Source organism: Triplophysa rosa, linkage group LG5 (genome assembly GCF_024868665.1).
Source record: "Triplophysa rosa linkage group LG5, Trosa_1v2, whole genome shotgun sequence".
Lineage (NCBI taxonomy): Eukaryota > Metazoa > Chordata > Actinopteri > Cypriniformes > Nemacheilidae > Triplophysa > Triplophysa rosa.
The window spans coordinates 9,684,981-9,695,488 of record NC_079894.1 but is presented as its reverse complement, the minus strand read 5'-3'; the positions used below and the strand labels follow the sequence as shown (position 1 = coordinate 9,695,488).

The 10,508-nt window shown below is 37.1% G+C and overlaps 2 protein-coding genes across 4 annotated transcripts; one reads left to right on the top strand and one right to left on the bottom strand.

Annotated features, from left to right (window-relative positions):
* The first annotated feature begins 226 nt into the window (after positions 1–226).
* On the top strand, positions 227–1,186 carry mrpl34 (mitochondrial ribosomal protein L34). Its single transcript, XM_057334025.1, has 2 exons — positions 227–361; positions 871–1,186. Exons 1-2 carry the CDS (start codon positions 309–311, stop codon positions 1,184–1,186), a joined length of 369 nt encoding a protein of 122 aa, XP_057190008.1. The 5' UTR covers positions 227–308.
* An 855-nt stretch (positions 1,187–2,041) lies between these two features.
* On the bottom strand, positions 2,042–9,743 carry ano8a (anoctamin 8a). Of its 3 annotated transcripts, XM_057334020.1 has the most exons (17): positions 9,427–9,743; positions 7,998–8,108; positions 6,784–6,916; positions 6,553–6,691; positions 6,362–6,458; positions 6,144–6,260; positions 5,700–5,827; positions 5,417–5,578; positions 5,076–5,228; positions 4,832–4,958; positions 4,636–4,691; positions 4,429–4,503; positions 3,688–4,326; positions 3,210–3,401; positions 2,974–3,105; positions 2,747–2,857; positions 2,042–2,658 (listed from the first exon to the last, which is right to left on the bottom strand). In XM_057334020.1, exons 1-17 carry the CDS (start codon positions 9,443–9,445, stop codon positions 2,044–2,046), a joined length of 3,006 nt encoding a protein of 1,001 aa, XP_057190003.1. In that variant the 5' UTR covers positions 9,446–9,743; the 3' UTR covers positions 2,042–2,043. The 3 variants fall into 3 exon arrangements, with proteins under 3 accessions (XP_057190003.1, XP_057190004.1, XP_057190005.1); XM_057334021.1 differs by lacking the exon at positions 7,998–8,108; XM_057334022.1 differs by lacking the exons at positions 6,553–6,691; positions 6,784–6,916; positions 7,998–8,108; positions 9,427–9,743 and having other exon boundaries at positions 6,144–6,283; positions 6,362–6,459.
* Positions 9,744–10,508: the final 765 nt, after the last annotated feature.

The following is a 10,508-nucleotide window of genomic DNA, read 5'->3' as shown; positions in this document are numbered from 1 at the left end:
GGTCGAGCAACGTTTCTTCCGCAAACCACTGAGCTGAAGTATTTTAATCCTAATGTGTAGCGTTATTATGGACCGAATTTTTCAGTTAAAATCAATCGGTGTTCACTGTAGCAAACCTTATTATATTTACTTAAAACCCGTACATTTATCAAATGAATACAATTAAATCAAGCGCAAATTTTATTCTGCATTTTACCTCGAGGGGGCAGTAATTTGAAATGTTCTGCTTATCGCATAGTAGAGGAAGAGATACATGGCGTGCGATGACTTTGGTGTGATTTTGATTGTAAAAGCTTTTTCTGAGGAAAATGAACGCATTACGAACATTTTGGCGCTTTTCGGGGACAACAAGCTTGTGTTGGTATGTGGATACACTCAATTCTTTAAAACCAACTAGGCTCTGATATGTTAGTTTTGTTAATCTTTAGTTGTTTGGGTATATAGCTAAGTTAGCAGCTCAAGGATAACATCATATAGGAGAAATTATAGATTACAGTGTAATGATTGATTACACAACAGCAGTGCAATCAGATAAAATAGTTCATTAATGAAATTAAGTTTCTCCAAAATGGAATTGTTTTAGTTATATTGACAGGCTTCAAATGTATGCTTCATATTTCCTTACTTTTCACATTTGTCATGCAAGTGAGAGGAGTGTAAAATTATAAACAATTAACTTCAGGTTTAAGCATTGTCATTAATTCATTAGCTGCTCTGCCACTCAGTTTTAAAGCATGCTGATTTATACTTCTGCCTGTATTGAACATTGTCCTTAAAATACAGGTCATTGAGAAAATTTGAGAAATTTGCACAGATATTGTCACACTATAATGTGAATTCACAGATGTTTTGTATCTGGTTAAATTTCAGGAGTAATGGCACTCCCCGTTCAGTTTTCAGCTGCAGTCAACAACGCTGGATGAGTTCAGTGGTTCTATCAAGGACAGGGCCTGAACAGAGAATTGTCCAAGGAACACTGAGAACCAAAGCAGAGGGAGCCTGTGTTTTCCAGCAACCGCTTTGGCACTATCAGCAGGTCCGTACAGGCAAACGTGGAACAGAATATCAACCAAACAACATCAAACGGAAGAGGACCCATGGCTGGATCAAAAGAATCAGTACTCCGGGTGGAATCGAAGTAATCCTGCGGCGAATGCTCAAAGGACGAAAATCCCTTACACATTGATACCCTGTACTGGACAGTTGCTGAAATACTTTTGAAATGGATTCTCAGTGAATTCCAATAAAGCTCTTTGTTTGTATTTAACATTTTGAAAGAAATGATTGAAAAAGTTATCTGTCATTGAATAGATATCAGATTTATTTAATGGAAATACTGAATTTCATGCTCTATTCCTTCTCAGTATAATATGTAATGTATTAGTAATTATAATCATGTTATCAGCCATTGCGTCTGATGTGTGCACTCTATTTTGCATGGCATACGCATAAAAATGAAAGCAATCAATTTGGGCAAAACTGTAGATAACAGCAGTTGTAAAATCTAAATAAAATAAAAATGACTTTTCTCTAAATGTTATGTATTGTATTTTATTTTCACATTTTAGTGCATTTTTAAGCAATTGCATGTGCATATATTATTGCGGATGCAGCAGTATAAAATGAGCTGTCAAACAATTTATGTGCACCTTATACATTTCTTTTCACAGTATTTCTTAATTTTATTGCATTATGTGCTCTGCTTTTTAATTCAAGATCAGCAAAGATCATGCAATATGTATGGATTAAGTCATATGTTTCTATTTCCTGTAACAAAATAATGTGTAGAAAAATAGAAAATCTATTCTTTTTTATGGTATATGCTCGATCTATGCTCATTCAAACTTTCTTACTTTCCTGTGCCCGTGTTCATTTTCATGCAGGGGCTGTAGCATGCCTCCTTCAGATATGATCTCAGATTAATATAAATCATTACCATGTGAAAACTATGGCGTAATCTTTTGACCACTACATGGTTATTACATTCAAGCAAAGGTTATGCAGCACAATCAATGTTAAATATTTATTGAGTAGTATCATCATTCACTGTTTTTTTAAAGGATTAGTATCAGAGTCTGTATTCTCAACCTCAGAAGATGGCAGCTCTTCTGACGAAGGGGTTTGGTCAAGAATAAGGTGTTGTGCATTACTGGCCCTAGAGGCATCTGCTTTAGCTTGCTGATCTGCACCAATATACATGTTGTCTTTACCAAAGTTAAAGAGTTTGCCTGGATTGAAGGATTTGCTTGGAGACTGTGATTTCTCTTGGCTCCCGTGTGTAGCTGCTGTCACAGCTGCGGCAGTGGCTTCCTTTTTCACCTCTTGAGACTTGAGGAACTTTAGAAAACCTGGAAGTTTGGCCTCACCACTCGTGGGAGAAGTGGTAGAAGTGAATTTACCCTGAAGTGGGATTATCTGTTTAAATTTCATGACATTATTGTTGCCCAAAAGGGAGCTGGGTCTCTTGAGTCTATCCCCAGTGATGAATTTGGCCCCTGGACTTTTATCGTGGTGTTGATCTTCACCTCCACTAAGATCGGACTTTTCTCGTTCGCTGTCTTGACGTGCCAGTTCCTCTGCCATTTTTTGATGCTCTTCTGCTTCTTCAGTCTTTCTCCGATGCTGCTGCTGATGCTGCTGAGCCAGACGTTCATGTTTCTGACCAACAACAATGATGAACAAAAACAGAATGATTCAAATAATGTTTGCTCGTGCTGGACATGCGCTGTGTTGCGTGTTGTGTTACCTTGAGTGCTTCCCTACGTTGGTATTCCAATTTGGCCATCTCATCTGCCACCCAGTTTGGAATATCAGGAATTGCAATATGAATTACATATTTGAGTAGAATGGCGAAGTGCTGTGAAAGAGTAACAGTAAATTTACTGTACTTTAGACATCTTTCAAATGTTTTTACTACTTGACACAAAAGAGCCATATGTTTTTTCTGTTAAGGATTTTACAAGTCCCCTTTACCTCTAGTACTACAACAGAAACAATGGCCATCTCAGGGCTCAACCAGGGGAAGAGTCGTTGTAGCTGTCCACATTGGCCAATAAGGTAACAGTTCACAATTATTGCAATCAGACCCATAACCTCCATTGCGGTCTGTTCACATTTTGAGGACAAACAAACAGAAACAAGTTCAACAATAGAATATATGCTCTCAAATATTTATATTAAGTAACTGAAGTCTGAATTGATCACCTGACCTGCCATTGTCCAATGTTCTCTACCCTTTGCCCAAAGGGTCTCTGGAGACCAGTGCAAAGTTTTAAGGCATCGCTACGGATCTCTACAATATTGTTTATGAGGGCACACATCGCTGCTAAGGGAAATGCAGAGGAGAATAGCACCACATAGCCAAACTGTATGAACATCTCTTGGTAATCTTGGAGAGTATCCTGCAGGTCAGAACAAAATAAATAATTATTGTGTTTGGTATCATCTGTAAATCTGCAATTGATGTCAAAAATAAGTATATAACCCTGATCATATATGAGAAGATGTTGGTTGTCTTTTGGGGACTTTATTGATCACTTAGACTAATATTGCTGTACATTTAAGTACGAGGAGCCCTTCAATGCTTCTCTCTCTCTCTTAATGAGTCAAAAACAGAATTCAGTTATTTTCATAATAGTCATGTATTAACAATAACTGGTCTGACAAACTGAGATTACGAGCACAAACCTCGTAAATTAGCATACAACTTTCAATCTCTGTTTGAGTCAAAAAAGTAGATTCATTCTCCTCAGGGGGGTCCATCCAAGACATTTTCTTTTCCATACTGTCGCTGTCTCCAGATCTGGTCTTTCTCTTCTGAGCCCCCTGCAGTTTACTCGTGGTTTCGTCAGTTTCCTTATCAATAACATCATCATCATCACACATGATGTCAAATATAGAGGATGGATCCATTCCTTCCTCCACAAGTGTAGGACTGCCATCGTCCTGCAAGCTCCCTTGTTTTGGTGTTTCCACAACTCTTTCATTGTATTCCACCTTCTCAGTGAAACTGACCTTCCTTTGCTTTAGACAAGCATCATCATCCCCTTCCTCTGTTTTGGGAACTCGGTAGCTGGCAATTAAGCTCTTCCTTTCTCTCTTCTCTGATTGGTCTGGAGACATGCCACATTTATTTTCATCTGGCCGGGCTTGGAAAGTCAGTCGAATTCTTTGTACTATCAAATGACTATAGTTCAAGAACATACTGTGAATTAAGTCCCATAAGGTCCTAAGAGCTCCCAGTTTATGGTGCTCATAGAGATAGGGCTGTAATACTTCTTTTATATTTTGTAGAAACTGTCTGAAGATCAGCAGCGTAGCCAGCATCTGTAAAATACGAGAATTGAATTAAATCTTTAATTTATGAGAAGAATGTTCAATCATAGGACTTGAAAAACTGAATATTATTCTGTCTTGTTTATGTATTACCTCTTTCAGCCGCTCCATATCTTTGAGATAAAATCCGATATAGAAAAGGCTGAGGTAAGAATTTATGAACTGAAACTTTAAAATATAACAAAACATAGAAACATTACTGACACAAACAACAATTCCACACGTAGGAAATACACCTTTTGACATTTGATGTGAAGATAGACTGAATAAAATGTGAGTAGAAAATCCCATAAAACTTACAAAAACAGTCTTGAGGATGAGATTATTATCGTACGTGCTCTGAAGCCTGTAATTTTCTGTTTAAAATGAAAAGGTTGTCATTGGCTGTAAAAAATAATAAATGCTAAACAAGCAATGAAATAAGAAAGATGTATGATGTTTAACTTTGTTTAAAACATTGACATTGTCTGATCTAATTTTTTTATTTAAATCTTACCCATATCGTTGAGCCAGAGAGCTATTTTCTTGTACACTTCATCACATACAGTAACAGTTATAGCCAGAAGAATTTTGGGAATAAATCTACACATGCTTGGCAACTCTTTTGTTTCCATGACAAATTCCTGCAAAAGATACAACATATATACACATATATAACATATGTCATGAATCCTAAATATGTGCAAGAACCTACAAATATATGTTTTAAGAATAAAAAACTAATATAGCCTACTACTTACTTGAAGTTCCAGGCAGATAAACATAAGCAAGCATACGAAGCCGAGACAGAGGATGCAGATGGGAAAGCTGACCAACCAGCAGAACATGCTTCTCTTCCAGGGTGGATAGAAAAACTCTTCACATCCGGTCACTGGACTGCGACGTTTAACTCCCTGATATACAAAGCAAAAGAAATAAAAAAAATGCTGATCATAAAGTAGTACACAATTTGATATATTTATCAGACGTAATCTATAATATAAAACATACCTGATAAACTAAAACTGGTGAACTAAAATGTCATTTTAAACAAGCGAAAGCCAGCTACTGACATGATAATGTGTAAATGATGTCACTGTACCCGAAACTGTGGACGGGGCTCTTCCAGTGACTCTGTAGGGGTGTCCAGTGTGCCCCACCTATACGCCAGTTCTGCTTCCCGACGCTTCCATCTTTCCAGGAAAAGTGTTGCCCAAATCACATTGAAAAGGGCAAACACCACACAGCAGATATCCTGGCTTGTCTGCATTTCATAAAGGTTTGTTAATAAAAAAAAAACATGTCTCAGTCAACTGAACGTCATGTACTTTATTTATATTTCCATTCTCAAGGTGTAGGCCTATGATATCAAGAAAAAAACCTGCCTGATCAGACTCAGCAAAGATCCAAAGCAGAAAGCCAATCACAGCTGGGTAAAGCATAGAGTTGGTGTAAAATCCCAACCATGCAAAATACATTGCAATCTTCACCCCAAAATAATCATAGATGTCATCTGTCAGAAGCAGAAAAACAAAAACATCAGACCTAATCTGCTTTTAAAAGAAGTTGTTTTAAGTCTGAGGGGGTGTTTCTAAAGAAATCAGCTTTGGAAGAAAAACCAACCAGTTAGAATGAAAATGTGATCAATTTGCATAATAACATACAGTGTCTGGTGCTTTGTATTCTGAATTCATACTGCAGAACTTAATGTGTGTTAGTGCCATTCAGTCGACAAGAAATAAAGAAACTAGATACACAAAACTTTGTTTGCTAAAGGAAGTGCCTCAGCTGAATCACATTACAGTGAAAAGCGCCAGCCATCCTCTCACCTAGGGGTTGTTTCTCACAGACCGCCTGAACCCAGGATGTCATCAGCTGGTTCAGAATTCTCTGCTCATGAATAGGAAACATTTGAAGAATTACACGCCTGGCTAAAAGCTCTGGTACTAAAAAGGATACACACACACAACTTTAATCAGACAAAAAATAAGCATTCCTGAACCTAATCTTTTTTGGTGAAAGTAAAAAGATATATTGAAATATCTACTGATTGGTTGACCCTCCAGGAAGTGAATATTATGAAGGGCTTGACCCTGTTTGGCCCTCAGATTGTCCAGACAATATTTGATAATACTCTGACGCTCCTAAAAACATCACAGAGACAAATCTTTATAACATCAAACAGGTGGAACATCAAACAAAGGCTGTGTGAGAAGGCAGCAGACGTGGAAGACTGACCAGTGATGTGAAGAAACACAGCTCACTCTCTACGTTCTCGTAGATGTCGTCCTCCTCACAGGAAAACCTGCGAGTGCCGCCTCCATACCGCGGCTTCACTGCCTTTTGCATGCCCATCTGCTCAGCTCCACGCAACAAGCTTCAGAGAAAAATGAACCGTCATTCTGCAGTTGTATTTGTGTAAAACACAGTGACCATCTGTCAAATGATTCAAACATTTCAGGCTCTTACTTCTCAAAGGTTGAGGTAATGAAGAATGCATAGGTGTGAGAGTGTTTATGTTGCCGAATCTGGATTCTGATTTGTGGAATCCCCAGACGGATTTGGTTAAGTAACCATAACAGCGTATGGTCATCTGTGGTGTCTGTGAAATAGATGATATAGCATAACCATGTCATTAAAATCTTTAGCTTTAGATCAAACATAAAAAGCATTTATAAAACAACATTCACACTTTATTCTTCTACATATTGTAACTGTGATCTGGTGTAGCTACAAAATTTTGCAAATATTGTCATATATTTAATTATATTTTTTAAAACAAACTGTATATGTACTGTATATACCATCACGGGCGCCGTTAGCAATGTTGGGCCCTATGACAGGAATATGAGATTTGGCCCCCTACTGCACCAAACATACAGGCCAACTATCCAAAATATTTGTCTGCAATTTAATAATACATTTGTAATTTCTAATACATTACTACTAGTATTGTTACTACTAGTGATGCACTGACGAAAATGGCATTATCGGTTTCGGCCGAAAGAAAAAAATAGGCCGAAATAAAAGCCTAAATATCCGGCGCCCTTGCCTCTCTCTTCAGTTATCGCGCTTACTCTCACTAGCTCTTATCAAAGGACGATCATGTAAGTGCGCCATAACAAAGGCTGAAACTAATAAATATTACGAGCGTCATCCGGCAGGTGCTGATATCACTGAAGCTCATTTTAAGCCTGTTTACATGAACAGACTCACTGCCCCTCTGTGTTCTGCGTGTTGTTTTCATTAAAATGATTCTGTACCATATATAAAATTCTTGTATTAGCAAGAGCTGCTGAGTTTGACTATATCTTGACTACTGTTATGCATATAATAATTCCAGAATAATTCCAAAATGTTTACATGATTGGTAAAAAAGTTATATTTGATTGTGTTGCATTGACCAAAGAAAATAATATATTTGTATTGTTTTAAAATATGTTCTTGTTAATTTTTGTGTTTTAGTGTGTGTAATTAATAACTATTTCAAAAATGATTTTAAGTAATTATCGGTTTCGGTATTCTGCCGAGTGCTCCCTAAATTTTCGGTAACGGTTTCGGCCCACACTTTACATTTCTGTGCATCGTAGTTACTACTAATAAAACAGATGGGGGCCCCAAAAGAGCGTGGGCCCTAATCGTCCTAACGTTCCCCATCCGAACCTACCCCCTGTGTAGCATACCTGGGAATGTTAAAACAATATCACAGTTTTCAGCAGGTGCCATTGTGATCCTAGATTTATGCCTCATGAGGTACTGCCTGGCATGAAAGAGACGACCTCTGAGCAATTTCTCTGTGGTTGGGGAAAGGAGATATCAATGGTATTTTAACAATCATTACATTATATTTGTGTAAAATTCATGACATAATTATTTTGAATTTTGTTTTCTCATTTAACAAAAACTAAAAAAAAGTAAAGGTCTGATTTACCTTTTTACAGTATATCTGTATGTTGTCTACATATTGTAAAAGAATTTGTGGCCAGTATTGCTGGCTCCCGACACATGCTTTTAATGCTGCCTGATTTTGCCTTAACGTTCTTTTGAATACAAGCATCTGATAAATGAATAAATGTAAATGAAACACCTGTTCACACCATCACAAACTACTTTAGATTTATAATTGAGCTGTCATCCAAATCAGGTCAAACCAAACTTACATTTCAACCGATTTCACAGAAACCAAGCTTCCATATTTCATTTACACCAAGTCTTTACACAAATCAAAGCCCATTGTTTAACCATTGACATAAACGTAATGAAATGAGAAGCTTCTACCAGTATGTTGAATTGTGGAACGTGTTACTTTAAAACAAAATAAGAGGATTGCTAATCTGCCCAACAGTTTCTAAAAATGATATCAATGTTCAGAATTGTCTATTATTTAATGTAGGTAAAGCATAGCTTGTATGGAATTGCAAAGTCTAAGCAGTTTATTGTAAGAAACAGACTTCTTGTGCTAATATACGCTGTCAATTTTGTGACCACAGTGTCACAAAGTGTACTCTTTTTGAGTGGCAGTTGAGTTACGTGTGAAGAGAAGTGAAGTAGTTTTGAGATCTAACATTATTTACTTCAGAAGCCTTTACCAAATGAGTGCGTAAAAGAATGAAACAAGACGCTAAGGTTGCTCAGTGCGCAATACTGATTGCAACTCTATTGCTCAAAAGAAAAAAGGAAAAAGTCACATACAGAAAAAGGAGGAACTAGGTAAACAGAGGTAGCATAGCATTTATTAATTTCACGTATGTTCTACATAACCACTGTACGCTGTATAGAGTTATGTTCAAAGAGCATATGGTTATTGAAGTACAAATATTTCGATTAGATAACGAAAAAAACGTAATATGACAGATATTTTCATCGATAGGAAAATCGTGTTTTAGTGCATTGGGTGCGTTTTAAAGCCCTATGATATACAGTATATCTAATCCTCAAATAATGTTTAGTACACACTACATTCAATATTCTGCTATAAAGGCAAGGCTATATGTTATACAGCAGGTTTACCGAGCGAAAACACTGCGATATGCAAACAGTCAGATGATCCTGAATAACATGAATAATCCTATATTAAATCGTCGACATTACGGATAGATGAGTGTCACTCACCCAATACCGCTGAAGACATTGTGTATACTCGCTGTGCTCTGCTCTATGAATACGTCAGCTCTGATGCCGCTGCTGCTGAAACTGACCGCACCACCAGGTCTAGCCAGCTGTCCCAGCACCGAGACCCTTAAGTGGATGCAAACAGGTGCAAAGCATCCATTGATCTCACAATAAGTTGTCAACTACACGTTGGCGTTGATTTCCTCACCGGAGAAAAGCGCGTTTTCAGCTTCGATTTATCCATGCCCGTAAGCTTTATTATTTCGCTGTGCTTCTCTGTTTAGTTTGCCAGTGTGTTGTCAGTTAGTTGTGTGCGCCATCTGTCTCATGTTGGCTGTGACATTACGCAACGCGAGGTGCATAATTCATAGATGTTCAGAAACAGAGAGATTCAGATTCAGATAGAGAACAGAACAGAACACAGAGCTGGAAATTCAGTACAGGTGTATACTGTTTTTATGTAGCCTAGGTCAAAATATGAATAAATCAACATGAAAACATACAGTTGCCAGTGTTACCTTCAGTAACTATTTTTGTATCTAAAAATATTACAAAAGATTTGCTTATTATAGCCTATTCTTAGTTTTTGTGACACACACACCTTAAATTTATATGTTTCAATGTTTCGCACACGTAAGCATATAGGCCTACTTTAACATTAAATGAAAACCATACTGTGCAATTCCGTGTAGTTTAACAAAAATAAATGTGAAGTATTTATTTCTATAAAATTATTTAATTATTTGCTCACCCTCAAAGCTGTATGACAAAAGAAGATATTTTGAAAAATGTTGGTAACCAAACCTCACTGGCTGCTTTGGCTTCCATTGTACTGATACAAAACCATTTCTCAAAATATCTTATTTTGTGTTCCACATGCAGAAATGCAGCTCTTGGACGACATGAGGATAAATAAATGATGACAAAAGGGTGAACAATTCCTTTAAGCGGAACGTTTGTAATAGTGCTGAAAATCATCTAGTGGTGGTTGATCTTGCAAAGACATTTGACACCGTTAATCATAACTGTTTAATTTTTAAACTTCAGAATTTTAATTTATCTGCTACTGCCCTGACCTGGAT

Coding starts and splice junctions, on each gene's coding strand:
- ano8a (XM_057334020.1), bottom strand. Junction 4,959..5,075: donor TTATCTGCCTGGAACTTCAA/GTAAGTAGTAGG, acceptor TATCTTTTGCAG/GAATTTGTCATGGAAACAAA. Junction 2,659..2,746: donor AACGTAGGGAAGCACTCAAG/GTAACACAACAC, acceptor GTTGTTGGTCAG/AAACATGAACGTCTGGCTCA.
- mrpl34 (XM_057334025.1), top strand. CDS start 309: ATGAACGCATTACGAACATTTTGGCGCTTTTCGGGGACAACAAGCTTG. Junction 362..870: donor GGGACAACAAGCTTGTGTTG/GTATGTGGATAC, acceptor GTTAAATTTCAG/GAGTAATGGCACTCCCCGTT.